Source organism: Pholcus phalangioides, unplaced genomic scaffold (genome assembly GCF_987345545.1).
Source record: "Pholcus phalangioides strain wild (caught in Gottingen) unplaced genomic scaffold, Ppha-v1.0 ptg000002l_1, whole genome shotgun sequence".
Lineage (NCBI taxonomy): Eukaryota > Metazoa > Arthropoda > Arachnida > Araneae > Pholcidae > Pholcus > Pholcus phalangioides.
Genome location: NW_028301595.1, coordinates 9,417,664 through 9,440,612, shown reverse-complemented (window position 1 = coordinate 9,440,612; position 22,949 = coordinate 9,417,664). Strand labels below are relative to the sequence as shown.

The 22,949-nt window shown below is 37.5% G+C and overlaps 1 protein-coding gene across 2 annotated transcripts in view; it reads right to left on the bottom strand.

Moving 5' to 3' along the window:
• Positions 1 to 265: 265 nt before the first annotated feature.
• LOC149089349 (uncharacterized) overlaps positions 266 to 22,949 on the bottom strand; it is a 60,427-nt gene continuing 37,743 nt past the window's right edge. The window contains exons 2-4 of one of the 2 annotated variants that reach the window (XM_089238162.1): positions 13,921 to 14,252; positions 12,085 to 12,177; positions 266 to 2,443 (exon numbers count right to left, since the gene is read on the bottom strand). In XM_089238162.1, the coding sequence (XP_089094288.1) occupies positions 2,349 to 2,443; positions 12,085 to 12,177; positions 13,921 to 14,252 (520 nt within the window). In that variant the 3' untranslated portion in view covers positions 266 to 2,348. The remainder of the gene's footprint in view (positions 2,444 to 12,084; positions 12,178 to 13,920; positions 14,253 to 22,949) is intronic. The other variant, XM_089238169.1, reaches the window with a different exon arrangement.

Below are 22,949 nucleotides of genomic sequence, written 5' to 3'. Positions count from 1 at the left end.
GAGGCAAGAGAAAAGAGCAACTTCCGTAGATAATAGGGTTGCTATAAAGTTTCGAGACGGTGAAGAGAGAGGGAGGAAAACACACAGAACTTATTCCACCGGTGCTTGGACCGGGGCCTTCGTGATTTTTCCCTTCTTACCCTTCTTTGGTAAGAAGGGAAAAATCACGAAGGCCCCGCTTGGACGTGATCGTAAAGAGATCAACGTGAATCATCAAATTTCAACACAAACGTGTAAAGTCCCATGAAGTCAATCGACACTGATGTATACAAAAGAATGACTTTATTGCAAAAAAAAAAAAAAAAAACACATCAGTACATTTAAAGGGGGGAGGGGGGAACCAATAATCAGTCTTTCATCGATCATAAAATACACACTATCGATACAAAAAGAAATTCAAATGGCATAAAAAAAAAAAGGAAACAATACACTAAAAATATTGTGAAGCTAATCTTCAAGCTAAAAACATGAGAACACGCTAAAGATCGGCCGCTCGATACAAAATAATGTATAGGAACTAGACATACTATAGCTAAAATATAACGCATTCATATTGTATCTTGAGTGTAATTTTTATGCACACAAATAGCTTATAAATCAATACATTTAAAAAAAAAGTAAACATGAAAAGCTACACCTAAAATAAAATTACACCAGCTCATTTAAAAATTACATTAAAAAAAAGCATGACATTTTTCATACACGTAAAATAATCAAAAAGCACATTGAGATTAAATACAAAAAAAAAAAAATACATAATTAAATCATTAAAAAGGAAAAAATGAGAAGATAATTTTTCTCATTTCATGTAAATATCAGTCAAATATAAAAGAAAAATCCGTCAGTTTCATTAAAAAAAAAATGGATGATTGTATTATGGTCGGAAGATCAATTACATCAAGGTGTGCACAACATTCCGCGGAATTCAAGGCCGTAGTGTGACTTTTCGGGGGCCCCGGGCAGACTTTTCCTTCGGGCTCTTCTTGAAAGGGTTATTATTACGCAAAATAAGTGTAAATTTTTTTTTTTGGGGAGGGGCTTTATTCGGCTCGAGGCCCCAGTCTAGTTACGGTCCTGCGCGAGTCAGATGCGCAGTACTTTTTTCCCCCGTTCGCGGGTCAGAAACTTGTATATATATAGATGTTACGATAAATCCGGTTATTATGCATAATCGCCGAGCATTTCGGTAAGTTCGATAAATTTTTTTTGTAAATTTATCACTTTAACCGGCGATTATGTATAATACCCAAGAATAGCGCCGTTGGTAAATATGATAAATCGTACTATATAATAACTATGCGTGAAAATTCATTGTATTGTATTATTGACATGTGATTATGACGTGATTGTATTATTGTACGTGTATTGTATTATTGACTCGGGGTGCGATCGCCAATTTTGATATCATTATATCAGGGTCCGACTACATTAATTACACATAAACAAAAATTATTCGCAGCTTCACTGGTTTCACTTATTTCGGGAAAGAAAAACAGTCCCCGTGGGTCGTAAAGCTGATCTTGTCATTGATTTTGGGTTGTGGCGGAAAAAAGTCAAGAACCCCTGCGTTAAACAATCCTTTTTGGTCGTGATCCGCGCAACTTTACTTGCCTCCGACAATTTTTTTGGCTATAATTGACAACTTTATTTATTTTTCACAATGTTTTGGTTATAATTGACAATTTCATTTATCTTTGACGATGCTTTTGTCGATAATTTGCTATGTCTAGTATGAATCTCGATTAACTGTAATTTTATCGAGGAGATATTGTCAGCCTAGGTGTAAACCATATTGTTACTTTCTACCGGAAAACATTTCGCGGGCCGGATCTAAGTGGGCCGCAGGTTGTGCACCCCTCGAATTACATTATTGAGCAAAATGTATTTTGGTCCCTGGTAGTCACAGGGGAAGAACTAATACGTAATACTGTTAAATTGGAGGAAACTATATTATATAATAGTGTTTGATCACAATCTCGATTTCGATGAGCTTTGTTTTTTGAAAGACAAAAATATTTGTTTTTTTTTTTTGTATATATATAAAATATTATATTGGCGTCATTTGCATTGGAAATGGATCTCAATATCCATGTATAATTCGGAATAATATTTAGAAGAAGAAAATTACAGAATCCCGTATTTTACTGGCATTTTCAGTCTTAAAAATAAATGGAAGACGGCCATATTGTATTACAAAAATGGAAGAAGATAAGAGGGTGGAATGTGTTTAGTTTTAAAAAGTTTTCTTTTTTTCTCCAAAATTTTTATAAGTCAGGGGAAAGAAATAAATGCTTTCTTAGTTTTGGAAATTTTTTTCTTTTTGGGTTCCTTTTTTTTTTTTTTTTTTTTTAGAAAATTCCAGATGAAGGTCCGCCAGGAGGAACGCGCATGCGCGGTCCGGAAGTTCCGTTGGTTGGGCTTTCTGGTGTCGAGTGGCCGTTACCTGTAAAAATAGAGAAAAAAAACAAAAATTGTAACTGGAATTGAAAATATTTTTAAAGAAATATATGCCAATCAGACTCCTATAAAATGCAGGGTTTACGATTAACAGCTCATTTCTCGGAATTTTTGTGACTTTTTTCCCCCACACACACACCAACTCCGGTCACATCGCCGCACGGCAATTTACTACAGAGGAACCTCGTTTGTACGTCTCTCAGTTATACGACTTTCACGTTTATACGACGTTTTGGTTTGGGTCGCAATTACAGTCAAACCTCGTTAATGAGTCACTACTGAGAGAGCAAAAATATGACTTAGTAAGCGGAGTGACTCGTTAAACGGAGTAAGCCATAGCTGTGCCAATTCCTGTCTGAGGACAATTGGGACTTCCGAAAAGTGACCCGTTAAGCGGAGTGACGTGTTAACCGGGTGACGCACTAACGAGGTTTGACTGTATTAGAATATACGCAGGAGGAGTCAAATGCGTCGCGCGCCGCACGTTTCGCCGATCTTCCCTTAAATTTTGTTGTGTCTTCTTCCTCTTCGACAACATACTAGCTTTCAGACGCCATACTAGCTGATGTAAGGGCCATATACTATATAGCCACCCCTACCTGATGCACTATGATTGGAAAACACTAACGCGCAGCGTGATTATGTAACACGGACGCGAAATGACCCAATTCGGTTCACGTAGAGCAAAAAAACTTACTCCTAGGAAAACACAGCTTTAAGGTTCCTATACATTTTAATGTTAAAATAATTAATTTATTCAACGTAAAACTTCAATTATTCGACGTTTTCACTTCGACTCGAACTCTGAATCTTTTGAAACAAAAAAAAAAAACCCCACGTCATTTGTCTTCAAATGCGCACAATTTTTGTGCATATTGTCACCGCAAAAGTCATAAATTATAGGGCTATTGTTGACATATATGAACATTATGAGTGAGCTGGCTGATGTCCATTTATAGCAGTGATTCCCAACGTGGGCGATGGAATGTTCCAGGGGGCGGTAGAAGCTACGGGTTTAACGTAGAATCCTATGGATTAGATTTCGTTTGGGGGCGATGGGAGAAAAAAATTTCTGAAGAAGGAGGCAATGGGACACAAAAGTATGGGGGAACTGATTTAGAGTGAACACTCAAATCAGGTGGTTTATTGCTTGTTTCTGAGCATAAATATGCGGCGAGCCCCAAAGAAACGGGTTTTAATTGTTTTGACGACCATATGTACCTTCAGAAATTTTGTTTTTAGGCATTATAACCACAGGGTAAGAAAGTCCATTGTAAGGATTTTGAGAGTACAGGTCTGCCGATGAGGGAAACATATGGTACACATACACAGTAAGTTCTTTCTATCATTTCCTGTGGAATTTTCTCTCTTTGTGCTGCTTTGTTTAAAGGCTGTGTCAAATCCTTCATAGTGGTAGACGAGCATCTTACCACTGCACCATTCGGGGATTTTTATTGGAACTGGCGCTTACGGAATTAATAGTAAAGTTGTCATTGGTGGATAAATTATGGCGAACCTGTTTTAGCTCAGCCACGTATCACTGGCTGAAACTTTGCGAACGTTTCAGACACAAAAAAGATTGAAGAAAAAGACTTCCAATCACTACTGCCTGACATTCGTTCAGCGCCCTCTATCGACAAAAAATTTAACTAATTTCTTTTTACCAAATCCCCCCCTCGTGAGAATAACTTTTTCAAATCGGCATTCAAACATACCAGTTCGTTCAACTGTTATAAATTTTTAAATTATTTACGAATTTATGGGGCACCCTGTGCAGAAATCAAGGCCGTACAGAGCGGGGGGATGACGACGACGAGTCCGATCCCGCTCCCCGAAATGTGAGAAAATGACCAAAAAAGGGAAAAAGATGGCCAAACCTATTTCTCTATCACTTTACTCCTCCCCCCCCCTCCCTGAAATGAAAGTTGCCCCCCCCCCCCGAACGAAATTTGTGGCTACGGTCCTGGCAGAAAAATATTAAATACGATTTACCCTGAAATTTCTTAAAACTTTATCAGAAAATTAGAACAAAACTAAAAGAAACATTGACCCTCCGCCACCTATTCGAACTGGTTCAAAATAAATCCTCGGCAAAGAGTGCAACGTCCTGATCATAGGGGGCCAAGACCGATAAATTAAAGTCCGCGAGTCCCCCACCAACACGTGTCCAACCAACCAAACTTCAGAACAAGAAGCCTTATCACACACACACACACATGAAACGGCGGAAATGATGATTATAATTAAGTTGCACGAGAGAGAAGTCAACTTCTTAAATCTTCCACACCCTCTTCGAGGAATAATTTCTCAATCATAATGCATCTTACAGGATTTGTCAAATCTGACACTACCGTGTACATCCGGCTACAAATTAAAAGGCATAATAAACAAGGCGTGTGTCTTTTTCCTATAGAAGACACATTAATCATTTCGGTGGATTTTGCGGACAACGAACGCATTTTTTTTTCTTTCTCTTTGTGGACTAGTTCTTGAAGAATTGGATTGCGTGTTCAGTGAATCATGAAAAGAAGGCTTTCGTAAATCCTTCGTGATTTGTATGTACCATGGGGGCTATCCATTTCCATAGCCTTATAGACCTCTGAAACGTACCAATTACCACGAAAACACCGAAGAAAAAAAAAAAAACACGACGTCCGGTGTTTTTCTGTTCCTCTTGTTTGATTCCATTTTCTATCATCAACACTGAAATACAGCGTTGTCTTGTGTCCTTAACGGTTTATACTCCACCCACTCCTTCGTTTTGTTTTGATAATGATGATGATGACCGTAACCGGACATTTTCTTTAACCAAGAAAACGAAACGATGAGGCGACAAATACCAAGGCCTTTGAGCAGAAGAAGAAAGTGGTTTTCCTTGAGAGATGAAAGATGAATAGAGACAATCAACGGACGCCCATTTTTCAATGAGTCAGTGTGAATGTGTTTGGCTTATTTTTCCCCCTTACTTTATCATTCATGTTCCGGTAGATAGTTTCGATACCGCCCTCCCCTCCCCATTTTTTTTGACAAATTTAATTCAAAATGGTTTTGTTTCCTTGAACGTATGATGAAGGGATGACCTCGATTATTTAATCGGTTTCCTCCTTGTCACGAGAATTTATATAATACTGTTTAGCAGATGTATTCAAACTTTAAGACAATACTCGCCACATCTGAAATTGTCACCAAGGCATGCTATGGTGTTGAGAATTTCAAAACAGTGTTTCAAAAATTCCGTGATGTGCGGGGGTCTCCAACGTTTCTCAGACATCGCTGACCACATAAAATCTTTCCATGAAGCCCACGGGCTATCAAGTCATACTGCGGGATTTAGAACTTGAAGATCTGATACTTATAATGGACTTAATTTACTGTACAGGGTGTCCCATAAATTCGCAAACAGTTAAAAAATTCATAAAAATTGAAGGAATTGATGTATTTGAATGGGGTTTGCGAAAAAATGATTTTCACACCGAGGGAGGTTTTTCTTTGGTGCAGAAATAAAAAACAGAGACAGCTGAAAGAAAGCAAATCACTGGAAATATGCAAATCAGATTCCTACAAAATGCTGGGAGCAAGCGCAGATCTATGGGGGGGGGGGGGGGTCACCCCCCAAGAGACATGCGAATATGATAATATTGCATTCAATAAATCCGTTGAAAATTATTTGTGTGTCAATGTTTTTGATTAGGGACCGTTCAAGTATTACGTAAGCAAATTTTTAGCCATTTTTGACCCCCCCCCCCTTGTCAACAAAATTTCGTCATCAGCTCTGCCCCTCTGAATCCTAACTCATATTTTCATAAAGGGAGGTTGATGACGTAAGCATCCCCCCCCCCTTGTAACCAAAAGTCAGCAAATCGGGAAACCCCCCCCCCCCCATCGATGATGACGTAATACTTGAACGGCCCCTTAAGTAAGAAATTCAAGAAAACTTTGATCAGAAAATAGAAAAAACTTGAGTATTTTTTCAAAAAAAGAAAAAATCGTGACTGTCCCGGAAAATACGGGGCAATACAATGCGGGATGTCTGGTCACTCCCATTCACAGTGTAAAAAAAAAAATCACCCCTCCCAACAACGAGCTCTAAAGTAAATAGATCCGCCCCCTGGCTGGGGGGTATGATAAACAGCTCATTCTTGAATTTTCCTGTCACGGCTCTTGCATAAGGTTTTCATTGCCATGTTGACATTGGTGGATAAAGCGCTATTGGTGAAGTTGTTTCACATGAGCCATTTATCGCCGACTGAAGCTTCACAAACGTTTCAGACACAGAAAGGAAAAGTTTGAAATATCACTCTCTCACTGATTAGCGCTGCATCGCGAAAAATTCGACATGAGATAAAATAAGACGCCAACGCTGCATAATTAATTGCAGTTCCCGTAACGTAAAAGTACCGCATTTCAATTTGATCAGATCACCCTTCTAAGATCACGCTGCATCTAAACCAAGCATCTTCAACCCGTTGCTCTCGAGCACCACAGTACTCCCTGAACCACCCAGAGTGCTCGATGCTCGTGTCCGATTTCGTGCTCACGAGCACTTGATCAACAATTCCAATTAAACACCTAGTACCAACTGCATTCAGGGATTGAAATCATCCTAATTTCATGCATTCGTACGTCAAACTTGCTGTAAGGATGCTCTTCTTTTGATGATGAGTACAGGCAGTGCTCGCGACTAGAAAAAGGGTGAAACGGATGAAAGGGTGCGATGTGCCCCGGTACAATTCAACACAGTGTGCATCAATGGAAGTACAGTATATAGTCCGTTATAAAAATGTTTATTATGAATCACATAAAAACAGCCTTCAACACAGGTGGAGGTCATTGAAAAAAAAAATGTGTACGCACATACACTGCATTAATTTTAATTTTTCTAACTGGTGAGCGGTATGTCATGCAGATCATTCATGTTTATGCAAAACGACACAGCGATTCACGCGTTTAATATCTATTATTGTTACTGTTTCCTTTTACCTGTCCGTTATAATGAGGTTCTACTGTATTTTTTATTCTAGATGCTGGCATTTCGTTAACTAAAGCGTACATAAAATCAGGGGATCTCAAAAAAGTGTTTGAGACCGATGGCCCCAACTCATTTAGAAGGCTCTGAAACTGTACCAGTAGTCAGTTTTCCTGCTCAATCACTGACACAAACACGTACTCACTTTTTGAACACACAAGAAACACAGTTTTTATCTTTAGCTCTTCCATAGGCTTTAGAAGTCTCTAAAGTCAGTTTTTAAGCCGCGTTGATGGCATATATGTAAAAAAAATAAGTAAACATTTTCTTTTGATTTTTTTGTTCTGTTCATTAGTAAGTATTTTAAATATCAAATATGCACAGTTTTACAGTCGAATCTGGAAGTTATCCCGAGGTATAGCTCTCAACCACCTTGCGGTTGTGTGAGCATCCTGCTAGACTCTCATCAAAAATGCACCATTTCTCTCATCTTTTTCTTCCATCGCTGTTTCCAAGTTATGCCATTGCAAAGTTAGCGAGTCCTTTTCGGAACACCCCATATATCAATAAGTACAAAGACTAAATTGAGATCAAAGTTCGGGAACCAGAAACAAGTTGGGAGGGAGGGAGGGGGGGGGGTGGTGGAAGATACACCCTGATGAATGAAATATCAAGTCTCTATGTCTTCAGTTTTACGAAGCGCTTGATCTCAAGGGAGAAGTCGCTTTGATTTACGAGAATGTTCAGTTGAAAATTGAGAAACGAGTTTCTCGCCATGTTGAAATTGCTCCCAAGAGGATTTTATCAGAATTTTGTTATTTGTTATTCGTTAATGGGCAGTGAGGCCATGTAGGCGTTTGCGAGATGTATCCCTTCTTATAAATGAAAAAAAAAAATACTCTCTCACGTATCCTGACACCCTCATATTGAACTTTGTACATGATACTCGGAAGTTTTTTGATAGAGCAGAGATTAATCTTCAAATTTACTTGATGTTTACAACGAAATTACAAAAAACTGTCACTCTAAATTTACTTTGTGTTTTCAAGAAATAATTACTGAACTGAATGAGGCTAAATGATTTGTAGCGATATCATAGCTGCCAACTTTTGAAAATGAAAATTCGGGAGATTTTCGCGCGAACCCGTATTTTATGCTAAAACCACTCCCTCATATATACAAAAGAGATTTTTCCAAATAAAATAGGGATTTCCAGCACATAAAAGTTAAAGAATAGGGAATAAAATCCCTACGCAGAAACAAGTGAAATTGAAGACCAAACTTCAAAATGGTGATCTAAAAAAATAAATATTGTGTTCAATTAGAAACGCTGTGAACAAACATTCTGCACGAATGACCCCAAAATCATCGGAAGATAAAGGGGGGAAAAAAGCGTCAATTTTTGAAGAACACTGACGTTTTGTGACACTTGCTTGATGTTTTTTTTTTTTTTTCATTTCACATGAGTGATGATAGCAGTCTTTCCATGACCGATGTTTATGTCCGTAACACAACTTGTACAAAAAGGAATAGTCGGCTCTTTTCTGGAACGTTTGATGAAAGAAAATTCAAAAATCAGAGGGTTTGTAAAATAGGGAATTTCCCCATTTACGACGTTTGACGTCATTTCGAAAGGAGAAAAAAAGAGGCTTCATGCCCCACAAGAAATTCCTTAGGGATTGTTTTCATAAGCGGGGACTTCTTTAAATGAAGTACAGAACTTTTAGGGACAATTAGGGATTTTTTTGTGATTTTCGTAAAAATTCGGGAGATTTAAGAACTTTTCGGGAGGTCGAGGGATGAACCTAAAATTCGGGAGATTCCCGGAAAATTCGGGAGACTTGGCAGCTATGCGATATACTCATTTCTTTTCTAATATCTTTACTTTTTTTTTTTAAATTGCAGAACACCGCAATCTCAGGGGTTCTATACCTAGGGGGGTCACGACCCAAACTCAGTTCGTAGGGGATTCTGAGATGGGTCGTATAAATTCATTTACAATTCGGTTATAAATGCTTTTTGTTGTGCCATCGGTTTCAGGTGCATCTCAATGATTTTGGTGGTGAGGGTTGGGACTCACTATTCAAATATCTAGGTCAGTAATACAGTGGGACTTCGGTTAACGAGCAAAAATTTTCAACATATTTTGATACAATTATTGCGAGATAATTCGCATTACGAGCAAACATTTTGAGCTTTGTTTATTTGGTTTCGTATTATCACAATTGAGCCGGGTTTCTTTTTTCTCTTACACACGCACTATCGAATTGTAGATAATAGTCTCCCCTACAGTCTCCGTTGAGCGTGCCTAATGCGAAAAATGAACACACGTATGTGAGCGTGACATTTTTTCTTTCTTTCAAACCGAGCACTACTCTGGTCTATCGCCATCTGTGGTCAATTTATTACCTAGTGAGTCGTGCCGGAAGTGCAAGTGTGTGTACCTAACAGTCTGAGTGCGTATTTAGTGTTGTGTCTGATTTTTCAGTGCTGTCATCTATATTTCAGAAATGAGTGAAATGTAATGATTGCAAATTTGTATTGTTTGTAGGCCTGTTGCTCTCTGAGGCGAAACTTTTTAAAGGAGAGATCGGCCGCATTCGCACCTCGAAATTGGGAACCACACAAAACCAACTTCAACCGACGACCACTATGGCGAAGGTGGGGTTCGTCACAATGACTTCTCCACCACAGCAGCGACCCTTGGGAAAGACTATTGGACTGGAAATGAATAAGAATGGCATTCAAGAACTAGCGGAGAAACATGGTCAGGAGTTGACCACAGAAGAAGTGATGGATCTCCTTCTGTGCGCAGCAGCAAGAGCTCATGGACAGAATGGCTTATCAGGAGGACCGAGAGAGAGAGAGAAACTAGGAGGAGTCCCTCACTTCAAATGAGATCGTGAGAGATATGTAGAATGTTGGAATCTGAGCAAAATTTTATAGAAAAGAACCACACACATAAAGCTGTAGCAGTGCAAGCAATGAATCTGGCCAACGACAATGCAATTTCCAAGTTTACAGGCAACTGTGAGTCCCCAAGCTCTAGTTGTTTACTTGTAAGCATTATTGTATTATATGTTTATTTATGCCATTATTGCATTATATGTTTATTTATGCCATTATTGTATTATTGTGACGATTGGTGAGGTGTATACGAAGCGGCGAATATGGAGCATTCCTTTATTCTGCATTAACCTGCGAAACACACAACCCTTCGTCATGAAGGTTAAAATCGAACTCCTCGAGAATGTCTTCGTCTCTCGATACAACTTAAATCTCACGTGTCTCGTGAATAAAAATATTACTGTACATCCTTGTCAACAGCTTGCCTGTTACATTATATGTTTATTTATGCCATTATTGTATTATTTCATTATAAGATTACTGCATTGTGTTATTTATTGTATTGACACTACACATTTTATACTATTATTGTGTTGTTTACTGGTTGTGTGTGTGTGCATGCAGTTTTTATTTGTAATTTTTTCGTGAATGAAATAATATTGTGGAACGAATTTTATCCGACTTTCCATAATTTCTTACGGGAAAGTTTGATTCTATGAGCGATTCGAATAACGAGCATGTTCACGGAACAAATTAAGATCGTTAACTGAAGTTCCACTGTGTATAGTAACAATAAAATAACAATTTTGATTATTTCATACAAAAAATAGCGTTTCCAACTTCAACGTCGGCCTAGCATTCAAAAATTCAACCATACATTCTGGAAAAAGAAAACATCCCTGGCACTTTTTTGATGACGCTCAAAATTAAAAGATGTCCACAAGCATGTTACTGTATGATATACAGGGAGGGCGAAAAGCCCATGACACATTTTAAAATTTAATGAAACATCAAAACCAATTGACGCAAAATAAGTGTGGCTTGCCCTAAAGATAATTATCAAGACAAATCAAGAAAAAAAAAGTTTAAATTCTTTGCCCGCAGGTGCTGTTGTATCAAAAAAGAACTCGTCACAACACATCGATAATTTAGATATTCCTTAACCGATGTATTGGACGATATGGATCCCTGTTGTGTACATTTTGGCCTACAGATTTCACGTCTCTTTGATTTCTACGACGACTTCGATCTCATTTAGATGCAGCACGTGCTACAAAGGGTACTCACACTGAAATATGGTAGTTTTATACTGTATAACGCAAATCTGTGTCACATTGCATGTGTTATGTCGAGTATTCCTTGATACAGCGTCATCTGTGAGTGGAATTTTGAATATTTTTTTTTAAATTAAAGACAAAAAACCACCCCATAGCAAGTATTTTCATAACAATACCACACAATTTACAAACCACACTTTTTTTTATGTGAATTGGTTGATTTTTAATAACTTTAAAAATGCGTCACGAACTTTTCACCCCCCTGTATATTATTGTTATTATCTTTAGCACGTTGAAGCGTCAGAGAATAAAAACAGCGCAGGAGAAAAAGGGGGTGTTTTTCACGAAATAACCGACGTCAGGAACAACAGATGCGATTCCAACCTCAACAAATAATTAAGAAAAAGCAACGGAAAAACGCAATCGTTATAGGAACGCCACTTAGGAAAAAATTAGGGGATTACACGCCCCGTGGTATTCTCAAAAACTTATATGGCTAATTTTAATCGATTAATGTTATAAGCATATTAGACATACTCGTTCCGTTTCCGTTGGTGTGGCTGTGGCCGTTAGTGTAGCCATTCTCTCCCATTGGAGTTCCAGTTATCGGGTTAATTGACGGGCGGCGAACTGCAGGCAAAGTTAGTTAGATTAAAAATTAACTAAAGAAAAGCATACAAAATAATGTTATTCAAAGGTTAAATGTTATCACATTTAAATGCATAACATCATTTCACACACGTAAGCACACGTATTCATAAATAATGCAGCAAGCAAAGAATAAATTTTGTTTGAAAAATAAAATTAAATCAACAAATTCCAGCAGACTTAATAGCTCCGTCTATCGATAATTTTCAGTAGAAATAATCTATTCCGATATCTTTTAAACAAATTTATCAAATTCGATAAAAAAAAATAGTTAAAAAATGAGGTAATGTTTATATATTTTGACGTTTTCGAATTATTTTTTTCTTAATTTCATTAATTTCAATAAAACTGAATTTATTAATTTGAATTTTTGTACAACAGGACAAAATTTATCGATTAGGATGATTTATTATCAGAATCAAATTTATCGATTAGGATGATTTATAATCAGAATCAAATTTATCGATTAGGATGATTTATTATCAGAATCAAATTTATCATATTCATATGTATGTATTAGATCAACCGCGGGCGGTAGCTCAGGTCGATAAGATACGCGCCTGAAACACCAAAGGATGTTTAGAGGTGTCGAAAGTTCGATTACAGGTTCGTCCTCGTCAGAAACTTTCCTGACACAGGGGGTGACATGACCACCGAAAAAGAGTTCTACGACACGGAGTCCCACACCGAGGGGTTAGCGCACCAACCTGTGAGTATAAAAAAGCTTGGAAGAGTTGGTGCCTTCCTGATATAAAAAAGGCCGCCGTTCAGAATCGGCAATAAATTGTAGGTCCCGGACTAATTAGCCCTCGTGTGCAGAAAATGACCGTTGTGCGACAGAAACGATCAAATTTATCAATTGAGATGTTTTATGATCAGGATGAAATTTATTAAATGAAATGTTTTATGAAGAGAACCAAAAATTTATTAATTCATATTCTTTTTCCAAAAGAATCGAAATTGAAAAAAAAAAAAATTCTTCAAAATTAAATCATAACTTTTATCGAATTTTATTTATTTCTTCTTTTCATAATTTTCGAAATTGATCGAAATTCATCAAGAAAATCAAAAAATTATTCAAAATTAAATGAAAATTTATCTAATGTTTTTTCTTCTTTTCTAAATGGAATCTAAATTTATGAATTTTTTTTTAAATTTTCGAAATCAAATTAAAATTCATCTAAAATATTTTTTTTTTGTTCTAAACCGAAACTAAATTTATGAATTTTCAAAAAAATATATTTTCCAGAAAAAAGGTAATCAAAATTTATTAGTTTCAATTGCAATTAAGAACGGTATCGAAATCTATTTCACTTTTTTGTCGATGCGGAACCGAACTTATTTTGATTTTTTTGTATCAAAGAGTTTTTCCTGATGATAAAACAGAACTCAATTATTATTCAACAGAAAAAAGATACACATAAAAATAATGATAATTTTTTAAATTAACTAATTCAAAATTTTTCTCTTATATTTAACAAAAATTATTTTTATTACATTTAAATACTTAATTTTTTTTTTCGGCACAAATTTTGTGTTTGAAACTCGGTATTTCTGCTTGTTTAAAATTAAAAAAAAAGCAATAACTAATTGGATTAGATTTCAATACATGCAGAAACAAACGATCCATTCATGCGCATCAAACCATGCTTGATATCAACAAAATCACGTTGCAACATGCCACCATCGAAACATCCGTTTCAGCGATCCCACCTACTTACTCACCAGGGGTCGATTTCGGAGAGCAGATGATTCCAGAGTCGACTTCTTGTTCAAAGATCTTGGATTTCATTCGGTCCACGACAGCTTTCTTCGGTGTCGCCTCGTCCTCGGATCCAAAGAGTCGATCCTGAGTATCGTTTGGCTTCTTGGTCGGAGTGCTGTGGCCGTTGGTCGGTGAAGTAGGAGATCTCGATCCGCTTCCGGGGCTGAAGATCGTCGACTGCATGTAATTGTTCGATTTCCTCGGGCTGAGTTGGCCCCGTGGTTCTCCGTTTCCTGCTCCTCCGCTCACGCCAAAAATATCACTGCATTCGCCACCTGGAGGTTTGACAATTCTGAAAATAAAAAGAACAAAACAATTTATATAGAGGCTTTGACAAAGAAAAGAAAACAGTAAACATATGTCTCTTTCATGCTAGTCTCCATGTAGTCTCTCCCCAGACAGATATTAGGAAAACGTAGAAATTACGTTGTAAATAAATCATAATTTGTTTTATATGGAAAGATATTAAAATTTAAAACTGAATTACTGTCAAACTCGGTTATAACGACTTCGCTTTGAAAGACAACTCGGCAATAACGTCAATAACTTTCTTTTAAACTGAGCAAAACTCTGTCCTATCGCCATGGGCAATTTAGTACCGCAGGAGTTGTGCCAGAAGTGTGCTTGAATAACTGTTTGAGTGCATATCTAATGTTGCACGTGAGTTCTTTAGTTCTGCCATCTATTTTTAAAAGTATGAGTGAAGTGCAACAATTCAATATGCTTGTGTTTGGTACATAACATTGAAAAAGAAAGAAAGATTTGTTACATTGCCGCATTATCTTATAATATTGATCTCGCCGACAATTTCTTTTCATAAAAATGACCCGTTTTTCCAAAAGTTTGATTCATAATCCTCACACAGAGGTAATTTGCATAATTTACACCAATTCTGTGTAATGAATATGACTAAAAATCTCATATGTATCATGTTGAATCCCGCATTCCCTGTGAAATACGTTATGAATCACTGCAGACTAGCACTGCATTTCTCTCCAAGGGTTATTTATAAGCAATGCAGTATATGGAAATGATGCAGATAATTTGCAACAATTTTTTGCGAGAATCGGCAATGTTCCGTATATTTATAATCCTAATTTTCCGTATTTTCATCAATCAAATTCGGTCACCCCTAATCCTAGTGAAATAACAATTAATTTTATATTTTCACTCAAAATCACTAAAGAAAGCACTTGGAAACATCAATCGCAGTTGTAACGGTGCCTCGGTCCTTATAAACGAGTTTTACTGCATCAAATCATAAACCATTCTTAGGCCGGGATTGCTCAAAAAGTTTTATAAAAATTCTTTTATAAAACAGGAAAAATTTAACCAATAAGCATATTGTTACATTCGCTTGAATATAGCCGATACGCTTATTGATCGCATTTTTCCCTGTTTTATACGATAACTTTCATAAAACTTTTATAGTGTAATCCTGGCATTAGACACGAAATGTTTACGAAGTATTGGATAAAGAGATTTTCTCATCTAAGGGTGCGAACATAGTGCACGTTAGTTTCTGATTCTGCAAATCCATGGGGTTATGGATTGGTTGGAAAACCTGAAATTAAGTTTTTAACCAATCCATAACGTCGCGGATTTTCAGAATCGGAAATCAGCGTGCATTATGTACGCATCCTAAGGCAGGTATTACACTGTGAACGTTTTAGAAAAATTCTTTCATAAAAAGTTGACGAATGCAAACCCCGAATAAACTTACCGGATACATTCGACCAAGTTTTTCTCAGAAGAATTTACACAAAACTTTCATAGTATAATACTGGCCTAACAACTAGAAAACACCCAATTTTCAAACGATATCGACCATGTCCAAAAATACAATCAAGTTTCTCGCTTGAATAAAAGTATCAATCGTAATGATTATATATGAACAATTTGTGTCGATATAATTTTACACTGTTGGCGAGCACTTCTTTTCCGAATCAATTTTCGTTTATCTTTGAGACGTATCTTCGAGGCTGATGAACCGAAAAAGAAGCATTCAACAGTGTCGTAATCAATGCCATCAATTCAAGTTTGAGAGGGTACATGACCCAAAAGTTGATGGTTACATTTGTTTTTATTTTTTGTACTTGATGTTTATTTCCTTCTATTCCCTTTTGAACTTCAACCCCGTCCTTACGAATAAAGGCTATATAAAAAACATATATATATATATATATATGTATGAGTAAAGGGTATGTGAAACAACACGCGCGTCTTCACCCAGTGACGTCTAAACGCACGAGCAGTCATTGTCAGATTGCGTAGGAATGTGAATTCCTAAAGTGACCTTCCAACTAGAAAAACATGTTGGCTTCTTTTTATGTGTCGAGAGTACGTTTTTAAAATGTTTTTAGATTAGGTTGTTATTTTCAGAAAGGGTAAATGTACCGAAAATGAGAACTAATATATACTTACTGCACATGTTAAAAACATCTATGGATGAAAATCTAACTCTGATAAAAGAAATTCCCCACAACAAGTTTGTAATTGATTTCAAGAAGATTTAAAGACATGGTGTAAAATTGCATGGTAGGTGTATTCTATTCGAAACTTAAATATTGTACAATATTCACAAATTTCAATCTTCGTTAAAATTTTTTTTTTTCGAAAAAGGTGTGTATGAAACAGGTGCTACAGCACTTGGTCTCACGTTTGGTAGCAGCCCCCCCCCCAAACCCTATACTCGTATATATGTCATTGATATGTTATACAATATGTTATTGCGTGCTGGAATGGATGATATACGATTAAGCGATATAAATACTACTGCATATAAATATTTTTTATGTGAAAAAATTCAAGTAAAACCATTAAATTTGTATTAATTTCTTAAAAGCCGGAGATCGGTGAAAAAAATATTGAACTAAGACTTGATAACATGGTAATGTTTTGGGGGAGATTCGCTAAGGAAAGAGTCATTCAAAAATTGAAGCTGGAAAACAGCGATGCGGTATATAGAAGCTGGACACCTACAGTTCCATTAAAAGCTCTTCAAGTTAGAGAAATGTCAAAGATATAGAGTTACAGTATTGTGGACGTTCTGTGATACAGGATTACGGGTGGTTTCATTAAAAGACCGTCCAATGTACTGAGGTGTCGAGGATATTCAGGTGTCGAAACTTACAAGATTCACTGTAATCAAACACCATTGTTAAACAAAACCTCCAAAAACATAGTTTCTGGAATTAGTCGTTTAATGTTCAGAAGCCTTAGTTTCGAAAGAGTTATTCAAAAACTACTGAAACCATAAAGTTTCTTCTAAAAGTAGAACAACTCGAGTCCCTCGCCATAGGACAGTTTAGGGGTCATTCAACTATTACGTCAGCATCGGATTTGCTGACTTTTGATGACAAGGGGGGGAGGGGGGTTTGAAGGTTGCTTACGTCATCAACCACCTCTTTTTGAAGACATGAAATATTCTAAGCTGCTGACGAAATTTTGCTGACTTTTGCTGACGGGGGGGGAGGGGGGGGGAGGGGGTCAAAAATGGCTGAGAATCTGCTTACGTAATACTTGAATGGCCCCTTACTACCATTTCAATCGCTTTCAGGGGTAAGTGAGATGTGCCGGAAGTGTATGTATACCTAAGAGTTTTCATCGCATCTAGTGTTGTGAGTGAAGGTACCATCTATATTGCAAATTGTCAGTGAAATGTAATGATTGAATATTTGTATCGGCGTACGGTCTGTTGCTCTCTGTGGTAGATGAATCATAAATCTGAGTGACCAAAAAAAAAAAAAAATTCAGTTTCGAATTCACAAGAGAACAATAGAAATACCATCCAAACACTCCAAATACCATCGAGATTTTAGTAAGAATCGAATGAAGAAAAAAAAAAGTTTATACAATATATCTATATTGTATAAATATAGATCCTAGCAACAGAAACAATTTGCTGGTAATGTGTTATCCTATGACAGGAGCAATATGCCCTGAAAAAAAAACTGAATGGGTTCTCTGATAACCGAACACAGCTAACTCTTTATGAGTAAGATAACAAAGACCGTGAAATCACCCGTGAAGAAACACTTTGATATTAGGTTAAAAAAAAAGTCGATAAGAAACACATTTTCCCCAGAACACGGCAAGAAAGAAAAAAAAATCATATTAATAAAGCGAAAATGTAGAAAAAAGAAGTAAGTCGCGGATGCGGATAATTTTCATGATAATTGTTATGTATCGATTTACGGAAAATTCACGGCCAACAATTCACTGCCACGTAATTCACCGAAAGGAAAATTCATCGACAACAGTTCGTCCCCAGTGAGTGAGTGACCAAGTGATAAAGCAATACAGTGAACGTGTGAGCGAGTGAGTGACCAAATAAGTTGGAGGAATGAGCTGGAATAAGCTGGCGAGTGAGTGGCCCAATGTGTAATGGAGTGAGTAAGCGATTGAGTGAGTAGGTGAGTTATCAAGTGAGCGTGAGAGTAAGTGAATGTATGAGTGACTCACACTCGCTCACCTTCTCCTCACTTGCTCATTTGCACACGCACTTGCTCATGACTCACTCACGCACTCATACACTCACTCACGCAGTCATACACTCACTAATTTGCTCATTCACCAACTCTATAACTCATTCACTTGCTCCATTACTCACTCATTTGCTCATCCACTTTCTTCCTAACTCCCTGACTCTCTTGATTAGTCACCGACTCGCTCACTCGATCAGTCACTTTTACTCACTGACTCGCTGACTTGTGCACTGAAATGCTAATCCACTTACTCATTACGTCTCACGATGCAGCTTAGTTGCTGCAAAATGTGTAGGGAAAAAATTCACACAGAGCAGTGGATTCATAATTTGAATTTATATACGTAAGAATGTGAATGAAATTATACAGTAGTTTTAGTGTTTTGCCGTTTTAATTTTCATCAATAAATAATCTCTTGGGTAACTTGTAGTTTACAATGAAACACAAGAAAAAACTTGGGAAAAATGTTACCAGTTATCAATGCTTCAATGGGCAGGCACCATGATTTTCAAAAGCACTTAGGATAAGGAAATTTGATGACTGCAGTAGAACATTAGGCCCGACTCTCATCGGAAATAGCACAACTTCTCGCACCGTGAACATTGGCAAAGAACGAAACAAAACGTATTCCATCTAGTGGCTTCAACAGCAATTTTCTGCACGATATAAGGCTCGCAAAGAAACCATCTTATTCTAATAATAATTGTTATTTGACATCGTGGGACTTTATTTCGCTCAAAGGTATATTTCACATTCTGGCACTATAATTTTAGAAAAAACAATAATTTTTTCTTTATAGAAATATTTTGTTCTGCCAGCACTATTCATATTATTCGAAACAGAGGGGGTGGGGTTTCCTTTCTCAGGCGTTTTGTTCTTGTCACGTGTTAGTTCCACCTTTTCACGTATCAGAAAACTTTTTTTCTATCAAGAAAAGAATTCTATTCCCACCAACTTGTCAATAAGAGATGATAGAAAGAAAAAAATCTATATATAAGAATACGGTAAGGAATGCCTTTTGTATTACGCCTAGCCCTACTTTTGACTATTTTGAATGTCTCCAAAAACCAAGAAAATCCATAATCAACTTCCAAGTTCTACTTGAGGAGGACATTAAAATTTACGTTAGAATAAGTCATCACAAGTTAGATTACAAATCTGGAATACAAGAAGACCGAGGCATTCAGAGAGCTAATAGCTAATGAAAGTGAGAGCAAGCAGGACTTCAGCCCAATATTTACAAACAATTAATATTCAGATACACCTGGCCCCGCTTAATCGGACAACGGATACCCCGCTTAAACGGATATAATACTACGGCACCAAAATTTATCATATAGAGATAATTTTAAAGTTCCCCGCTTAATATGATAATTTCACCGACTTCTCTCCGCTTAATCGCATATTACGCTTCACACGCCAACTGTTAATACACATCAACCACTATACACATAATGTTTTTATTGAAAGAAACATTTGGAGTTAATGAAAAATACGTAACTAATTTAAGATAAATACATTTGGAAGAGGACACTCGCCTCCAAGTCTTCAAGTAGTCTTCAATGCGTACATTTAATTATCTTAAACTGAAGAACCAAAAAAACTGGTACAGGCATGCGGATGCAAATAAACAAATATGGAACCAATCAGAGTACGGCGCTGCGGTCGGCAACGCCTATATAACACAACAAGTGTCTGGCATAGTTGTTAGATCGGTTACTGCTGCTACAATGGCAGGTTATCGAGATTTAAGTGAGTTTGAACGTGGTGTTATAGTCGGCGCACGAGAGATGGGACATAGCATATCCGAGGTAGCGATGAAATTTGGATTTTCACGTACGACCATTTCACGAGTGTACCGTGAATATCGGGAATCCGGTAAAAAATTAAATCTACGACATCGCTGCGGCCGAAAAAAGATCATGCAAGAACGGGACCAAGACGACTGACGAGAATCATTAAACGTGACAGACGTGCAACCCTTCCGCAAATTTCTGCAGGTTTCAATGCTGGGCCATCAACAAGTGTCAGCGTGCGAACCACTCAACGAAACATCATCGATATGGGCTTTCGGAGCCGAAGGTACACGAGCCACTCGTGTACCCTTGACGACTGCACGACACAAAGCTTTACGCCTCGCCTGGGCCGGACAACACCGACATTGGACTGTTGAGGACTGGAAACACGTTGCCTGGTCTGACGAGTCTCGGTTCCAATTGCTTCGAGCTGATGGATGTGTACGGGTATGGAGACAACCTCATGAATCCATGGACCCTACACGTCAACAGGGGACTGTTCAAGCTGGTGGAGGCTCTGTGATGGTATGGGGTGTGTGCAGTTGGCGTGATATGGGACCCCTGATACGTCTAGATACGACTCTGACAGGTGACAGGTACGTAAGCATCCTGTCTGATCACCTGCACCCATTCATGTTCATTGTGCATTCCGACGGACTTGGGCAATTTCAGCAGGGCAATGTGACATCCCACACGTCCACAATTGCTACAAAGTGGCTCCAGGAACAGTCTTCTGACTTTAGACACTTCCGCTGGCCACCGAAATCCCCAGACATGAACATTATTGAACATATCTGGGATGCCTTGCAACGTGCTGTTCAGAAGAGATCTCCACCCCCTCTTACTCCTACGGATTTATGGACAGCCCTGCAGGATTCATGGTGTCAATTACCTCCAGCACTACTTCAGATATTAGTCAAGTCCATGCCACGTCGTGTTGCGGCACTTCTGCGTGCTCGCGGGGGTCCTACACGATATTAGGCAGGTTTACCAGTTTTTTTGGCTCTTCAGTGTATTTTTGTTCTCTGTTGAAGCCACTAGAAGGCGCTAACTTTTTAATGAAAAGTAAAAATATTAGGTATTGTGATTAAATATAGTTTTCATTTCATTTTTTTATGTTTAAACGAGAAGCTTTATTAATATCGATTCTTCATAAGTTTTCAATATACGAACTATAATAACGTTGTAAAATGACAATTGAATTGTTCCCCGCGTAATCAGATATTGCATGCTGGAATCGTTGACATCCGATTAGGCGGGGTTGTCCGCCGTTGGTATTCGATATTTTCACTCCATAAACTGGAAGACAGATGGCAGCATAAATACGTCAGAACAACTTATATACACACACAACACACGTTCCTGCGTGTACCTCAATCGGTTAGAAATTTCCAGCGCAATGTTTACGAGGTGATGTACGGTCAAATAGTAGCTAATAAAAGCATGGAAGTTTTGAAAAAAAAAAAAAGAAAGAAAAACCGGTTTTGTTGCAGTTTTGTTTCGATCTTGGACAGATAGTTTGGTCATTGGTAATGAAATGCTGCATTTGGTGAATTAAACAATTCGAATGAATCACCAGATTAATAAAAACTCGGAAATCATTGTGACTATACAGGGTAACCTCAGATACGTCATTCATACTTCGAGAGATTGCATAGAAACACAAAAATTATTTTTTATTCGGTCACCCCGTCCTGAAAACCCCAATTGGAGTTTTCGCCCTGTTTCTCCTGAGTCCAAAGAAAAAGGGGGGAAAAATACGCTTTTTTTAAGTGCAATATTCGCTTAGATATTCGAGTTCAAAAACCACTAAAATATCGAAGGGAAGAACCGCATTAATAACGGGCAAGCTCATTCTTCGCTTCATATGGTAATCTTTCCCTCATTTTCAGCGATTGCCAAATGCAAATGTCCAAGCGAATATTTCCATCAAAAACACCGAAGGCTAGGGTTAGACGGAAACAACTTTCTCTAATTGGGTTTTTAAGGACAGGGTAACCAGATAAAAAGTAAATTTTAGCATTTCAATAACTATACAACTCCCCCCTTACGATATGAATGGCGCATCTGAGGTCTACACGTTATTATTTTCTAATTAGAAGTAAGCTTCTGGAATCAATGGGTCGTGAGTTATCCCATGATAAAGGAATTTTCCTATGCACCCTGTATGAATATTATATAGTGAGATTCGTTTTTAGGCCATCTACTGTACAGAAACATTTCGTCCACTTTTCGTGAAGAACGAGTTGAAGGCCAGCGATTCTAATGGGTTTTTAGGTTTTCTTTCGTACGCAATAAAAGAAAAATCCACTGGTGCATTCGGTCATTGGGAGGCAGGAAAACCTCTGTGTGTGTGTGTGTGCTATTCAGGAAATGAAGGCCATTTGTGGGAATCCCTCACTCACACACACAAGCAAAAGAGATGGCTATTCCGACCATGAGAAGCCCCAACCCATCCTACAATACATATAGCTTAACTTTTGGACCATAAATTTCTTTTGAGAGGATCATTACCCGCCGCTGTGCAACATTGGATTCTACTCTACCATCAATTTCTGTTTATAATCCTCTTTTCCTTCCTCCATAGGTAATCTCGCTTTAGCGAAAGATGGTAGAGAAAAAAGAAACATACCATTAAAAAAATTACATTATTTTTTTCGGTGACTTATAATCTTCAAAGATGCAATTTTGAGGGGTCAAATGTTG